Source organism: Periophthalmus magnuspinnatus, chromosome 23, assembly GCF_009829125.3.
Source record: "Periophthalmus magnuspinnatus isolate fPerMag1 chromosome 23, fPerMag1.2.pri, whole genome shotgun sequence".
NCBI lineage: Eukaryota > Metazoa > Chordata > Actinopteri > Gobiiformes > Gobiidae > Periophthalmus > Periophthalmus magnuspinnatus.
In genome coordinates, this window is record NC_047148.1 from 14146661 (window position 1) to 14164455 (window position 17795).

Genomic DNA, 17795 nt, shown 5'->3' on the forward strand with positions numbered 1-17795 from the left:
TGCAAAATGTTCTACCGTCAACTCCTAGTATTCATGTTTGACTCTCACAGAAAACACAATATAAGATAGGGGGAAATATAAGCGACATAGACTTTTAATTTATACGTATGTTTTAATGAGCCTGCCTATTGAAACTACTACCTGTCTGCTACGATTGACCACAATAAAAAGCAAAGAAACTGACACAACATCAAAACATAGTGAGTGAGAATCCATGTAAGACACTGACGTAATGAAAACCCCTGGCAGATGACAATAAATCTTCATTCAAGCAAGTTCAGTCACAGGAAAAGCAGCGACAGAAGAGGGTCAAAGAGGGACATTGAGAAGAGGAGAGTTTATTTTTTAGTTTGGAATATAGTTTAATACAGTTAGTTTTAGTACAGTTAGGAAGGAAGGACTGTGGAGGACTAAACAAGAGGCCATAGATTACAACGTAGAACTCGACTCAACAACGGATCCAAACAGATAGATTGATATAAAGAAGTGGAGAGAGATGGAAAAGAAAAAGCGTTAGGGTGCACGTGCATGTTTTTTAAGCACCCCTAAACTTGGAGGCCTAGAATCGCCCCCTTATTAAGTAACTAAGCCTGAATCATTCTTATTACACTTTTTTGTTCATTACGAGTTGAGCTTGTGTTCATTCTTGAAGACTAATTATGTTGTAGTTATCATAAAGTGGTACAGATTACTTGATTAACCCAAATATTTTATGTACCCTTAGCACATAAATAAAAATAATATTAGTTAACTCTGCTTAACATTTTTTTTTTTTTTTTTTTTTTCATTTACTTCAAAGGGAAAAATTCAAATTGTATCATATTTATTGGCACTATAGGGCTACTACTCAAAGCATTGTGGGTCACGTACAATGGGACTGATCAATCCACAATATTCCAACAATAATAATAAGGCTCTATTGAGTTACTGCCACCTCGCTCATGGACTGAGGCCTTTAAAAGTATGCATGCACAGTATTTTTTGACTTCTTGATATTTTGTGTGGAAGGATAGCAAATAATGTGTGTTTTTATGTTCCATTTACCCTGCTGTATAATTCATGGCTGGGTGAAAATGGACTGAAGCGTAGAGTGTGCGTGTGTGTAGTGCATGTAGTAGGATAACAGGATGAGCGTTCTGTGGTTGAGATGAAACAGACAAGAGTACGCCTTTGAAATGCAAAGAGCAGTGATCCCATTGGCTTCTATGTACGAGGAGGAGCGAGATACTTTTTACTTTCAAATTTCCTCATAATTCTCAAAATACACAGACACACACACACGCAAAGGTAATTAAAAATAGGATAAGAGTATTATTTTATTTCATTTAGCCGCGTGTGGGTATGCAGAGCACGTCACAGCTCCAGAGGATTGTGGCCAGTGTTGTGCAATGAGTGTAATGGTGGCTTACTCAGGAATGGTGGAGCCCAGGGACCAATTTATTTACATGCAGTGGAAAGAGGAGCAGAGGGTTGGGGATAAAATAAAAAGAGGAAGAGGGAACAGCGGAATTACAGAGAAAACCCAAAGGAATAAGTCACTTCCTCAGCACATCCCAGCGACAAGCCCAATTTAAGTGCCTTAGTCTGATGTTTACTGATATAGGTCATATATTCATTCAGGCAGCTCAATACTTTAGACTTCAACCTTATGGTTTACAGCGCTCATCTCGGTAGATTTTACTTATTGATTTGTGTTTTTCCTTGTTTTATTGTTAAATATAGATGAAATGGGACATGTGTCATTCTTCTGAGTAGTTCTAAGTAGTAGTATGTTGCAGTAAGTCATCCTCTCCGCGCAGTTTCATGTTCTTAAAGGTGTAACTTTTCTGGTTGAGGGTCTGCCACCTGCGTGTCTACATGAAGATTATTGCTTTTCCTGAAATACTCCACTATATAGCATTAAACGTATCAATCAATATGGGATTAAACGTATCTATTTTCATGGAAACAAGCAGGTGACACCACCAGATCAGATCTGTGGAGAAGTGACTCTTCAGGACAATGATACATGTTTTAGAGATATTTTTGAGCAGCGAAAGCACTTATAATGACATAAATGTTACAGAGACATGTTTAATGCCATACTGCGGAACACTCCAGGCAAAATAATGATATCTCCATGAAGACAAGTAGGTGGCAGACTTCACACCAGAAAAGTTACACCTTCACCGACTGTAAATGAAAAAAAGTGAATATTTTTGATTGACTTCAGTCTGACCTCTTTCTTTACACTTAGGCCAGTGTCCGTGATGCATCTGCTCAGATCCAAAGTTGCAGGCTCCAGCTGAAGTAGATGAATGAAACAATAACCTTTTGTTGTTTTCTTGTGTTACAGGCAAGATGCCAGTGACCTCTCCGGACCAATACAAAGGTAATGGAAATCATTCTTCATTTTTTTCACCTCAGACTTTTTCTTCTTATGGTTCAAAGCATGCAGCACATTTTCAACTTGCTGTAGGCCATTCACAAACTTTGTGTTTTGGTTTCTCATATAAAAGTATGGAAAATGTGGGGTGGACAAAGCCGGCAGAAGAGATGGGAAAATGGGTGAAGGGGGAGGAGACGAGGGGGGCCTGTGACAGGGCTCAGATCTGGAGCCAAGACGGGTCATTAAACTAAAGCCCTCAGCGACAGAACAACACATCAAGCAGGAGAGGGGGGAGAGGCTTTAAATAAGGAGAAATCTGAAAATAGTACCACCTATTTCTCATCTGAGGCGCAGATAACAGAAGGACCGATCTCTGAGCAGTCGTCTCTGCCCCACGGCCCCTCTCTCAAACACTCACACAGACAAGGCTCCCATCTCCTTCATTAAGCCTCATTACGACATTTTTTTTTATCATACAATCACAAATATCCTCTGCATTATAACAAAGCATTAACAAACATTGCCGTTTCTATGAAAAGCTTCAACTATCTCTTTAAAAGGATTGCAAATGAAATGCCCTAATAATAAATTGCCTCATTAACATTTATGACCTCCATAATGCAGGCATTAGCTCAGATTATTAAATATTTCTTATTTTAAATTTAGAACAGTCTGGAAGAGATCAGTCGTCGCTTCAACCCAGCCGAAGGGAATTGCGAGTTTTATTTTTGTTATGCGTGCTGGATATGAAGGGCATCTGTCAAAAAACCAAAAAAGAACCCAAAACAAACAAGAATACAGGGTTATACATACCCAAAAACGGGGAAAACCTGGTCCCTCTTTGGTAAAATTAGATCCAGCATGTTATAATCAATCATTTTGGGTTTTTGAGTAGTGCCTTTTACCATATTGAGTTTGTGGTCCAAAGCTTTGTCCTTAAGCATCAAACACAAATATGTAAGTGGCCTAATAATGCTGATACAGTTTCTACTCCATACAGAACAATCCTATAACCAAAAAACAAAACGCATCAGTGTGATGAATGGCCTATTGTAAGGGGAGCGTTTGCCACTATTTCATTATACAGTGAAATGAACTGTGTCTAATGGGAAGTAAGACCTCCATTAAATCTTATGGTGTAATATAGTATCATCAGAACCACTGTTATGCCATTGTAGATTAGGTTGTGTCAATTACAGGTGCAAAGAAAAAGAGAAGTTGTCTATTTTTTTTTTAACGTTTGTCGCCCCTAGACAATAGAATTTGGACATCGCTTTTTATCTTTAGCTTCCAAAGATAAAAAGCACTGGAACAGACAGTATAATCAGTGCTATTAGCGAGATTGTGCTGAATTTTAACAAGACCTTCCTCAACTTGTCATTGTTTTTCTTTTGCTACACCTGACTCTTTTTACTGGCACACACAGCAGGTAAATCAGCTCAGATCAAAAGAAAAACACAGCAAAGCATGAGACGCCAGGAGAGATAAGAAAAGGAAAAAAAACGCCTGGGATATGGGTGAAAAAAAAAAATAAGTTGATGAGTGTAGTTGTGAATAATTAGGCAAAATAGTTTAGCTTTTGTTTTTCTCTCTGATTGGGGAAAATATGCAAAGGCTGTGTCTGCCGCATGGGCACACACAGATAGTAATCCGCCACACAACACAAGAACGGTATTTGTGACATTTGTCGACGAGCCCCCCAGAAAAAGAGAGAGAAATGGAGAACTGGGTGTATAATTTGATCCAGTGTTCTCCTTCTTTAATGAAGCTCTCTGGGGGCTTGACTGACACCCCGGTCCTTAGTGGTGTGTTTGGGGGCAGTAGGAAAGTAGAGCTACTAAGGCGAGGAAAAACAGGAATGGCGTGTTCCATGTGTGAGACAGGGTAAAAGTCAAGATAGCGGCAGTTTGTTCCACCCCTGTGCCAACCAACAAGTAGACATTTTTCTCACCTAGGCCTGTGACGATAACAAATTATGTGTGATATATTGAGGAAGAAAATACAGACAATAAATGATAATACTGAAAATAATTTATGGCTTAAATATTATTACATAGCCAAAAAATAACCACAAATTTCCCAGTAGTAAAAAAAAAAAAATGTACCCACGATAAATATTGACCCCAAAAAAAAAAAAAAGTTCCAGGTTTTATGTATTGAATGATAAGTCAATATAGTCTTTATCATGACAGGTCTACTTACACCTGCCCACGTTATTCTGCGATCAATATGGCGTTAAACTGAAGAAAGAATACTACATCTCCACAAGCTACAGACGCCATTCCTCAAAACGTGTATTGGCTTGTTTACGAGATATTATGTGTACCATAACTGCAGCAGTAAACATACAGGGTTCTAATGGTCTGACTGAAAGCAAAGGGGGCAATCAAGGCGACGGAGGAAGACTTGAGCCGGAATGGTGTGATGAAGGGTGTGAAGTGAGCCTCAGTGCACATGTAATTGCAGTCTTTGTGTCGATAATGTGCTTTGAAAGTGCACAGCTGATAATTAGCAAGCATGGCTCTACAGATGCCTTTCACTATTGGTCATTATGAAGCGCAAACCTACTATTGGCTCTGACATGACCTCCCGAGACACACAGGATGCCACACATGTGCGCACTAACCTCGTACAAAGATACATAAATTGGCTCAAATAAGCATTGATTAGTGTCTGAATAGAATCGGCGCAGCAGTGGAACAGATACAAAAGCTTCTCTAAAGGCCTCAAGTTCCTTTTTTTGGCACTGGCACTTCTAGGTGTGTGTATGCGGGTGTACTTCCTGTTTACCAAGCCCGACACACACCACGGCAAAGACTATAATTATGGAGACTCACAATGTGATATTCGGGTACAGTGTGTCCGCTTGACAACAGCAGTCCCCAGCCGCAGCTCCTGCTAATCGGGCTGTTTCTGGCCTTCCCTGCTCTTCCCTGCTTTTCACTTGGAAATATTTATGAGCACAACAGGCTTGCAGCAGGCACAAGACAACAACTGGAGTATCCTTCCCCCACAGTGATGACAGCTATTAGTGTTTAAGGCCTCTTTCTGGGCTCTAATTTATCCCCAAGTGCAAAAAATATCTGGGAAGTGTACAATAAAATACTTCGGGTCAGCGCAACAGGCTAAAATGTTACTGACGTGTGCAATAGATTGGTGAGCTTTGCATTTTACAGTGCAACCGTGTCAGTTGTCTAGAGGATATTTACTCCCATGAGGTGCATCTTAACTTCATTCATTTCAGTCTAGCACTAATCAAATATAGACTAGACTAAAGTATCGTTTTTAATGTTTTGCAAAGTCCTACTGTATACTATTTTATACATAAAACAGTCATAGATGTAGTAACTAGGCCTGTCTCGATAACATATTTTGAAGTTTGATATGCTGAAGTAAATATATAGAGTAGACAAGTGTTATTTTGAATCTTTTGCAAAGGCATTAGACCAAATACTATATACCAATTATATACAGAAAAGAGTCATAGATGTAGTAACCAGGGGCGGCGCCAGACATTTTCGACTGGAGGAGCTAAGGCGGCACTAAGGTCGTCAATGTGGGTGCTCACTTAAGCGCCTTTTAACAACTGTTTTAAACTAATTTAAGCCCCTGTAGTGATTTATAAAAACCTAATGTGTTATTCTTTATTTTATTGCAGTCTCATTTTGAACACCATTTGAGCATTTTTTTCGAAATTGGATGTGGAAAGGGGGGCAAAAATCCTTGAGGGAGCTATAGGGCTACATCAGTCATTCTAGGGGAGGCTCGTGCCCCCTCATGGCCCCTCCTGGCGCCGCCCCTGGTAGAAACTAGGCTAAAGTAAATGTAGATAATCGATAATACTGAAACTAATTTATACCACTGACACAACAAACTCAAGAGCAGATTTAAACCACACAAAAAAACTACTCTAAATCTACAATATTGTTAAAAAATCATGAGCTGCATTAAAAAAAATAGCAGAATGAAACACTTAGTACATAGTTTGCGTCTGTAATGAGCCATAAAAGTTATTCATTCAACATTTTCCAGCTTAAATCTTAAATACATTTCCCAGCAGTGCAAAGAAAATGCACACATGATAAACACTGACCTCTAAAAATATTATTCCAGTTTTCATATGTTAAACGATACATTGATATAGTGATTATTGCGACAGGTCTAGCAGTAACGTTTCAGCTATTACAAGAGTCTCATATAAATAAACCTTTATGTGACCTGGTATTAGGTGAGAGCTGGAATTAGTTCTGCTGGTGTCATGCTCGCTGTTCATTCATTTTTTATGCACACACATAAATAATGAAGCAGTGCTAATGATGGAGGGGCTGAGGCGGTGTGGGGGGTGATGGACTGCCCGTGGAGAGTTGGCTGGACATTTAGATTCTCTCTTAACCCTGTTCCTCACGTTAGGTCTGCCCGTCTCTTAGGAACGAGTTTTCCACATTCCTTACATGGACATGTGCAACAGCGGCCGGAAAGCGAACTTGCGTGAGTCATAAAATTGAGCTTGGACATTTATAGCTTGGATTTGAAGATATGTCGACTGTTTTAGCTCAGGAAAAATGTAAAAGCATTCATTTAAAGAAGTATTCTCTAAGTAGAAATGATAGGTGTTATGTTTGAGCATGTGCATGTGACAGGTTTTCATGTATTTCTAATTGTTAGTTGGATTAATGCGGGCCATATCTTGAAAAATATTTGACACGGAGGGCCAGTGGTCAATACAGTGGATAATTCAGATGGTGCATTTAACATATTTTTGACTTCATACTTGAAATATTAACATGCAACGTGATGTTATTTAGGTTATATTGGTAGGATTACTCAAATTTGCCATAAAAATACTGATTATGATCAATTGGGCCAGTTCACGTGAAGGTCTGGGGGCCAAAAAAAATTGGTCTGAGGGCCGCATTTGGACCCCGGGCCGCAGTTTGGACACCCCTGGATTAATGGGATCATACCTGTGGCAAGTGTTAATACATTTTACACGAAAAGTAGTATATTAAAAAAGAATCGGAAAATTTCAAAATACAGGAAGTGCCTGATTCGAAACAAAATATAGATGACATAAAGGAATTCATCCAAACAGAACAGCGTTTCATAAAAGTCAGGTTAAACACATCCCTCTGGCAGTTGGAACAGTTTATCCTGTGTCAATATATTAATAACTACTGCATAAATGACACAAGCTTTGGTCCTGTACAGTTTTGCCTGCAGTGTTTTATTATGTAATTATGACAGTGAGGTTGTAAAGTAGTTCTTCATGTAGGCTGCAATACAGATAACATATTTGCGCTGATGATTTTGGTGGTACAGAATGACACGTGGAGATATTTACATTTCCACATTTTGTTTTGATGGTCCACACAATAAACCGCAATCATGGTGCATCTATTATGTTGTGCAGTGCTCATAAATGAATAAGAACCCCTCCATTATATTGCATTTTATTCAGTTCCTCTCCACATGCATGAGCACATCCACATTGTCACTTCCCATTGTCACTGTCCATTGTCCAGAATCAGTGTTGATATAGAAAAAACACATTTCTCATATACTTCCACATTGCGCAGGCACTGACACACACACACACTCACACACACATAGACACGCATCTCTCCTCTATGCCCCAGGGTGCTGTGGGATGGCAGTCTGTTCTCATCCAGCTGATGCTCCAGGAGGGGGAGATGTGGGTGGGGGTATTGTTAAACTCAGTGTGGAGTTTTCATGTCATAGTGAGGATTATTATAGTACTGGCAATTATGTTTATTGTCCCTTTATGAACTGTGAATGCAATTATACACTGATGAATGGTGTTTGCTGCTGTTTTCTTCTTATAATACTGAATTCATTCTATAGATGTTTTTCCCATAACAAAACAACTTGCACACATTTCATTCTTAATGCCATAGTTCAAATGGTCTTGGATGAAATCTAACTACAATGTCGTGTACAATAATAGGAAAAAGTCAATAGATATCTCAAGCATGATTATAATCGTTATTGTTTAAGTCTGTCAGTTTATTTCTTTGATTTATAATGAATTTTTTCTGAAATTTACCAAAACCTCCATTTGTATATTTAACCATAACTGCAAACTTTACACATTTGCTTTTGTTTTTCTGCTTGAATTTGTCAGAAAGTCAGTGTTACTTCATTACTTCATTAGCTCACTCTCACTCACGGTTGCTTGCAGCTATTTCATACAACTGGTATTATAGTAATTGCTCATTATATCATTGTATATTGTAGCACGGCAGTAGACAAAAGCGTAATGTTTTTGGTTTTAATCACTCCAAGAAAACACGACTTTTCCATAACAACTGCATTGCATACAGAGGCCTCATTTCGTTCTTATCTATTATATCACCTTATTATCTCGTATGGATATAGCATTCCTGTAGTTGTGTATATGTGTGCGTGTGTGCGTGTGTGTGTGACTGTGCAATGCTATGGGGAAAACTCAGAGAGACAATTTTTTCCCCCCATTTCTCTGAGAGGCTCCAGATGGCTGAGAGACAGGTGAGCCAATTAGCGAGTCTCTCTACACAGCAGCACCGCCACACCAGCCGAGCACGACAACCAGTGACGCGCATAGACACATACATGTACACAACACACACACTCGCACACAAAACACCGCTCATGACTACGCTTTAATGTTAACATCATGGCGCACAATCTCATAGCCTATCAATACGCTTGTCACCGGCACATCAGTATTGTTATGTTTTTCAAAATAGATTTCACAATACACCATGACAGCGGGAATCATGACAAATGAGTTTCTAATTTTAGCGTAGTATTAGTATTATCATTGCCGCGTTACTGCATCGACACTGTCTATAGTGTGGCCCATTATGCATGTTTTATACGACCCAGAAAACAGGCATAATAGGCAGATTTCAATTGATTTGCGTGTGTATTCATTTACTTTTCCAAGGAGCCAAAAATATTTCAGCGAGCCCTGTGCCATGTTCATTATAATTCTAATGAAGTCGGAATCTCCACAAAAGAGGGAAAAGAGAGCGACAGGAAGACGGCAAGCCTAAACAACAACAAAACAAGCTCTTTCTCTCTTCATTACTCCTGCTCTCCTCTCCTCTGTGTCGTTTTGTTTCAACGCTGAGTAGCTGAAAAAAAAAAAGAAAAAGAAAAAAACGCCGAAATTTTTGCTGTTAATGAGCCATCAGCCACTGTGGAGAACACACCTGACCCCGAGCACTTCTTCTAACGCTGTGTTTGTATATTTTACCCAAATGCAAACAGTCCTATCCACATTCGTCATTATAGATGCCACCTGCGTCTTTGTATTTTTTCATTTTTGTTAAGGTATAATTGAGCAGCCATGACAGCAGCTTTCCCCACTAATGGAAGCGGACAAATTAATCTCCCTGTTGAAAATCTCCAAATGGGAACAGAACCATGCACAACCACCACCGTTTTCCCCCAAAATATCCATGAATTAACGTCAAAGTCATTGCTCAAATACAATTTCGAATTTTGATTAAAACATGAACAAAATCTAAATAAGTCATAGCGTGTGTGGAAACTAGGGGGCAGTGCAACAAAAGACTCTAAAGATATAAACTGGTCTAATTATCTAAAAGAAAAACACAAGCCCAGCATTTTGCAACTAATTAGGTTAATTGGCATCATTTCAGAGATATCACTGGGAATAAAGCAGCATTTTAAAAGAGCACAGTCCGTAATATTTGTATTGGATTGCAGACGATTGATGCTCTAATGGTAGTTTGCTCTAAATCTTTTGGGTCCTCAATCAGCACAGTATTAACTTTATTATAGTCAGCACTGGAATCCTATGTGGATAATTGCAATATAAACCTCATCAATAAATAATTCCGTTGCTGAAATGGCTGGGTAAATATTCATAATGTGTTTTTAAACTGAAAAAAATTACTTAAAATAGGCTAATCCTCCAATTTGACCAAAGTTCAAGCTTAAGATTTGGAGGTGGTCAGAAAGCAGAGGACATATTTCGTGTTCCCTTGTGCCTTGGCTAATAAATGGACTATCTACGGATCATCTCAAAAAAATATTTAAAATGTCAACTTTATAATGTTAACTTTCTTCCTAGATTGCTATGTTTGATCTTTGTGCAAAATGGAGAACATTAGATTTTGAAAAATGCTTTCAGCTTACAATTGCCACTTTACTACAGTCGATTTTCTGACCACTAATCATTTCAAGTGCAATTCAAGTCAGAATGATTATACCGTACATGTCCCATGATATCTCACTTTAATACTCTTTAAATGTTAAGAATGGAAGGATATCATTTGCTTCCCTTACGCTTTACAAATGGACCTGTAGGGGAAAATCGCACCGTTTAAAATTATTCACATGGAATGAAATTATGATGGCTGCATTTTATTTCACATTTGTTCTAAAGTAGGAGCATAATGTTTAATGTAGAAATATGGTGAGTGAGAAAGTGGGCATATGTCAGCCTATATTTTTCCCTCTAAATTGTTCCTAATCCTAGAGGCATTTTGCCTGTAAGCCCGCTCTGTGGGTGACCTCCAGGGAAGATTGTTTCTGCTGTTAGAGTACAGAAGAGTTGATTAGGAGCCAGCACAGGGGCTTTGTTCTAAGCATATGCCCGTCCTTGGCTTTGGAGTAGGAGAGGGGGCTAAACCAGGGTGAGCGAGAGGAGATAGTTGAAACACAAGTCTTATCGGTTCCTTGGGGTCTTCATACTTTCATTCCAGATTGTCTTGGTGACCTTCTGGCCCGCTCTAGTTCATCCTGACCCATGCCCGCCTCACTTGTTTACTGTGCAGTAATGACATTGTCAGCAGAAACAATACATCCGCTTATCAGGAGGTGTCCACCACAACGATGGTTGAATGACAATGTACAAGGGAGGAATGGGTCCTCTTGTCATCTCTAAGTCTATTGAGGCACACTTTCTTTGTGCCAGTGGAAGATAAGATGAATTCTTCATATTGTGGGCTAATGGCAGAATGTTGTATCAAATGTGTTTTTTGTTTTTTTTTCTTTACATGGTATTCTCTGTCTTTTCTTTTAAAGTGCAGAGTTAAGCATTTGGACCTGCTCATTGTGAAAAAAAAAATCTAAATAATTTATGTTTTGGTGCATTTCCTTGCTCTAGAGGTGGTAAAAACTGAACAGTGAAAGACAGGAAGAAAGCCATATTTTTCTTCTGATTTTTCTGGTGAACGTGATGAGCACGCTGAGAAGAGAAAAGAAGTGAGTGAAGAAGAAACAGAGCTGAAAGAAGTCAACCCTCAGCAGTTGCTCGACTGGAGAGGGGCCTGAGAGGTGGCTTCAGACTTTTGTAATCCTCCTTTTATTAAAGTTAAGCCAAGCTCAGCAAAATGCCGGCTCACAGACAGAACAGCGCCGCTCACAACTGCCTGTTTTAGGCCTCTGTCAGCTTACATGCAGATCTGCCTCATTGTCAGTGGCCCAGGCCCACCCCTGCCATTTGCCAGGCCAGTAAGCCGCCAGTCAATTACAGCCACATCCAGGCCCCTGCCTGCGGCACTGTTGTTCTGCACACTTTGAGCACACCCAGTCAAGCCCCAAGTCTTTTGATCCTGTCGGGGTCCCGGCCTCTTGTTTGGCACATAAATCTTCCTGCACCATCACTGAGTACTGCATGTTACCATGACAACCCCTTTACATCACTTAGTGCCCCCTGTGCAGCCACTGGGCACTGACCTTTCACTGTCAGAGAGTGTTAGAGAGAGAGAGAGGATGGCATGGAGAGGGGTGTGCTGGCCTCAAACTGCATAATGTGATTAGGTCATAAGAAGGTAAACATTCTTAAAAAGTGAATAGTTGCTTTGAATCACCTCAAGTTTCTGCACGTGTCTGTTAGTAACTGAAACAACAAAAAGAAAGAAACATGTAGAGGTCAGAAGGTCTTAGGGCAGAAAAAGTGTTCAGTCCTATACATTATTCAGCCATTTTAGATTGTATGGCTTAAAATGATGTGTATATTTATGGCTAACAATTAAAAACTGTTAACATGCACTTCCAATTAATGGTGTGAATGATACAAAAATAGAGTAAAACAGTGGATATTTTGATGTTGATGAGAAGCATAAAGGTAATTCAAGGTCGCTGAAGTGATCGGAATATGACCAGGCATTTCCTCTATTGTTAGATATCCAGATCCCTTGTTAGGTATTTGAGGAAGCTGCACTTGGCACACTGTGGACATGGGGTTGCCAGAGTAACCTCCGGGTCGTGTCTGGCCGAGCCTCTGCCATATGTCCTCTAATGTCCAATGGTAGCTTTTGCCACAGAGGCAGGGAGCAGGTGGAAGAGGCACAAACAGACAGATAGCAGCTTTTCACAGAGCTTCATTGTGGAGGAAATGGATTTAGAGGAGAATGGATTTGAAATTGCTCAGTTGTTACATGAAATGGAACACCAAGGGCAAGTGGACTGGAGAGTGTTCAGACAGCATGTCGAGCATGAACATATTAGCCGGAGTTTTATTAGTTACACAGATAAGATGTGCTCAAGAAGTGCATTCCTGGTTTGAATGAAATTTTGGTTTGTTTATTAATGTTGCAATGAAAGGTTGTGGTTATCTTTTACTTTTGGATACTCAGTGGCTTCACAATAATTGCATATTTCATTCATTACGTCAGTGTGTGCAGTGCGCTGGACGTTTATCCACCATTATTGACCATTGTTTTGCACACTGCCCGTGAGTAAATATTTGTCACCCTCGCATGCCTGAGATCTGTTTTGGATCCGACAAAGAGCAATGAGAGGCCAATCTGATTTCCATGGCAAACAACAGAGGTGGAAATGGAAAATTAGGTTAGAAGTTAGTAAAAGAGTCCTCTGAATTTCAATGCCAAAGCCCACTAGATCATTTTAGGGATTTTAATTTCAATGTGTTTTTCAAAATGCAGGTGTTTTTTTTGGAGACAGACAATTTTTGCCCCATATGCCAAACATTCTAATGAAGCTCACGTACAATCCATAATCCTAACTATCCCCACCTGCCAGCTCGCCGCAAACGCACACTTAACAACACAACAGGCAGAGATAGGCATTGTGCACAGGCATGCGCACAATATGTACTAATGAAGCTGTTTTGCACTCCGCTCTTTTTTGTCCCTGGCTCAGCGAAACATGCATAAATCATAATAAACAAAGAGATGAATATTTAATCAGCAGTTCCCCGGCTGTGTCTTGAGTCCCAGTCTCCTGTGGGGAGAGAAGCTGTGATGTGGCACGTACATGGAGCGGGCAGAGCTTCCTTTGGGACAGACACTCACTGAGACATGCCTGTCCACGAGGCTTCTTTCTGGCTCTGACATGCTGGACCCAGCCCCTTGTCCCTGGAGGAGAGGCTTTGGGCCCAGCCAGGTGAGAGGGGGGTGACAAATTAAAGATGCTCCAGGTCTTTATGCAAAATAAGACACTTGGTTTCACTGTTACCCTGCAGGTGGTGTCATGTGGCAGCTCATAAAATTGCAAACTCATTGCACATACACACTTCACAGTTTCCAGAACATTCTTGAGACCTGAATCTCTCAAAAAATCCTTCTTTCCTTTTGGTACATAATAAAAAACATGCATTCACTTTAATTTTTAATAGCATGTGCATGCTGTTGGTACATGGGTATTATAGTGCCTATGGAGCATCTGACACAAAAACAGCTCTGGCCTGAACTGGGATTTAACCATCAACTGTTTAATAACCACTATACCACTGTACAGGAACAATTATGGAACTTGAGATACAAACGTTTACTTTCTCACATCTGAATTAATGTTGAATTAATCCATCTTTGGTTTATTTTCACTGAGAGTTGCAAGTGCTGCTAATCAATTTGACCAGTGAGTTTGACAGTTAATAGCCGGGTTTGATTTTAATGAAACATTTCACCGACAAGCACCTGCTCCACCTCCTTATTTGGGCTATGGATCCTAGAGTGATGTTGATTGGTGGCTTAGTCCCGTATAATGCAGAGCCAGACCCAGTGGATGTGCATATAGTCCAGTACAAGCCCAGTTACATGGTCTGCTGTAGCTGTAGCATTAGGCTACAATAGGAGCACAACATAACAAAGTGAGCTAAGCTGTCAGAAGGGATTACTACAGCCAGGCAAGCCAGTGTGGTCTCCATGCACTGCTCCACTACCAGACAGTCGAAGAAATCATATTTATATACACATCTCATTAATATCACAAGCAAGGATGTGATGATAACCAGTATTAAGGTATATCGTGGTATTAAAATGTACTAATACTGTCATTTATTTGTCTGGATCTGTGGAAAAGCAGTGCTCCTCACAGTGATGCTGTTTTAAGTCTCTTAACGTGTCCTCGATGTGGTCCTTATGTCTGCACTGTATCCTCTGCTCCCTGCTTGACCTTCGCTTGCACTCTGCCTTGTACCGCAGTGGACCACGCTATGGAGCACCTATGTGAACCTGTAAACACACATGGAGTTATGGGAAAACATGTTAGCCTTTACATTGAAAGTATAGCACAAATTCAGAGCCGATATAGTGTCCGTGTATCAGACATCTATATTAAAGAAAGGAGGCATGCGCTCAGGCTGTGACAAATGGTTTCCCACTGCATCCACATGATACGTCGACTTCACTCGTTGACTCACGTACACACGCTGGCGTACTCTTAAATTTCATGCATGTACTAAATATGTAACAAGAGCCAAGGGTATGTGAAAAACCTGTTGTGTCTTTCGTGCTGAGAAAATTCCCTCTTTGAAGCTACAATTACACTCAATGGCTGTGTATCGAAAGTGAAAATAAAAAGCATAGGGCTTTCTAAAAGGCGTGTTTGAGAGTGGCACCTCACATCGTCATCCTCTCTGTTTTCTTCTGCAGGTTTTTACTTCCTCAAACTTGTCCAAATTGCTCAGAGGATGAAATGCTGCTTCTGTGTCCACTTTGTTTGGCTGCTCGCTGGCCAGATGGACACAGGTACATGACGTGGACATGAATGGCATTACGTCATATAAACCCATGTAGGTAATTGATGAGCAGAAGCACATTATTGGCTAAAATTCCTAACAAAACCCAGTGATTCTATAATTTTATTTGGTCAAACTATATCGCAAAAGCCTAAAGTAATTTCTCCATAATATTTTAGTTAATATGCTTAATGCTTTTTTGCCCTGATATTAATTGATCTGTGTTTGACCAAATCTCTACACACCAAAGTACAACGTAACCAAGGAACTACATATCATTGTTAAGCATTATAAAATACGCAACTCCACATTATACCATGATGCTGTGGTCTTTTTAGGCATTGGAAATTTCATAGCAAGCATAGGAAAATTACCAGAACGAATGACTAGAAAGAATATTTACAGATCTAACCCTGCAGAGCAAAAAGGAAAAGCCAATGGGGAAGTGGAAGATCATCAACAGTACAGTAACTTTTTAGATTTTCTGTAAATATCCAAACTTCTTTTAGCCTATTTTGCCTTTATAAATTACCAGTATGTTTGCTCTCAGAATCAGAAAAAGTTTTATTGCCTTTATCAGTGAAGAAAATTCTCAAACTTCGGAATTTGCTTTGGCAATACTATGCAACATAAGACAATGAATAATAGTAGTAAATATAAACTGTGATAAAATAAAATAAAGCCATGGCGACAGTAAGATGTTAGATAAAAATATACTTTGACTAAATATAACTAAAATCCTCTATGCCCTTTAGATTCATTTTGATACTTTTGAAGCACTTGGAGCGCTTTCTGGGATGGCGCCCCCTTGCTGCTAGTGCTGGGTCCACATGGGACAAGCAGCTGAAGGGGAGCGCTGTAGATTTCCTGACCCAGATGCCTCACCCCTCCTGAGGATTCTTACATGCATCTGCAGTGTGCTACTGTTGAACAACTGCCTGTGTGAGCGTGTCCATGAAGTAGGAGCTTACCGGGGTCTATGTGCTGCCTCATCCCTCTATTTAAGACACCTGACGTGAGGAGGACTGATCTGACCCGGACTACTGCTCTCTGCGGTCTGTTTGTGCTAGGGTGACCGCATCAAATTGTAGAAAAAACAGGGTCACGTTGTTGCATGTGGTGATGGACTTAGGGAAATTTAAGATCATAGATAATTACTGTACAAACAACATATATTTTTTTTAGATTTTTATCAAACATAACCTTAGACTGTATATAAATCAGGGGTGTCAAACACATTTTCACCAAGGGCCACATCAGCAAAATGGCTGCTCTCAAAGGGCCAGATGTAAAATAAATCAAACTACTTTTTTAACTTGTGAATAAACTGTTTCTGTATTTATTACTTATTCAAGTTACAAATATTTCATATGTATTTGCCTAGATGTAAAAATATGGCTGTGTAACTGTGTATTTCCTGTTCAAATTACTTTTTAAGGCCATCATACCTTTTAATTTACCCTGTCGAGGGCCACATAAAATGATGTGGAGGGCCATATTTGGCACGGGGGCCTTGAGTTTGACACATGTGATCTAAATGGACATACAGTAGCTAACCTGCTAGCTGCCACATTCCAAGCAGCTCTGACTGACATCGTTGCTAAACCAGCGTAGTGGGTGGGAAAGGGGCGTTACCTTCAACAGCCTCGCTCCGGATTGGCTGTTTGGTTGCTATGATACTTACGGTTGTAATTCCAAATATGGCAGTCAGCTTCAATTTTGCCCCCGTAACTGCTAGCCTCGATGAGCTTCATTCGACTGCGGACATTACGGGTGACGTCGCGCTCACTTAGTCCACTTGTTTATACAGTCTATGATTGTAACGCGCAGAGGGAGATTGGAATAGCAACAGCAATCTATGTAAATCTCACGAAGAAAAGGTGTCCTACGAGGCCTACAGCTCTGCGCAGGACGATCAAAAGAGAGACAGGTGCACCCTAGTTTGCGCATATCCAGTAATTGCACTTTTTAGTTTTTATTGTGACTGTAACTGTCTCTTATTCCGCTTCCTCGCTCCTTTTTAAACAGTTATCTATAGCCCAGCAGCCAGTTCTAACAAATATAAAGATAAGGCAGTTTTTCCTGTCATTATTTTGGCAGCTTTGACCTCACAAAAACATAATCAGTCTCATTTTTATTTATACACATGATACAGCGGTTGTTTTCTTCCCATACCGATTTCCATACTTGTATTATTCCTCCCACAGAGCATGAATATGGATTCTTGTTGGCGGCTCAGTGTCAAGTATTGAGACTTTTTAACTCTAAATTACAATACTGCAAGTTTTTAAGACCAAAAACTCTCCTCTGGAAAACTATGCACTTCAGTAACAACAAATACTAACCTATCGACCTATGTTGTCCCAAACCGAAACACAAAATATAGAAATAAGTAATTAATAATGAATACATATGCGGCATTGTATATGTATTTTTTTATTCTGCCCTACATAATAAATCATGTTTCTA

General features: G+C 39.9%; 1 protein-coding gene across 8 annotated transcripts in view; it reads left to right on the forward strand.

Annotated features, from left to right (window-relative positions):
- The window catches only part of celf2 (cugbp, Elav-like family member 2), a 138322-nt gene that overhangs the window by 27884 nt on the left and 92643 nt on the right, over nt 1-17795 (forward strand). For all 8 annotated transcript variants that reach the window (XM_055231968.1, XM_033990136.2, XM_055231966.1 and 5 more), the window contains exon 2: nt 2336-2371. In XM_055231968.1, coding sequence (XP_055087943.1) covers nt 2336-2371 — 36 coding nt within the window. The remainder of the gene's footprint in view (nt 1-2335; nt 2372-17795) is intronic.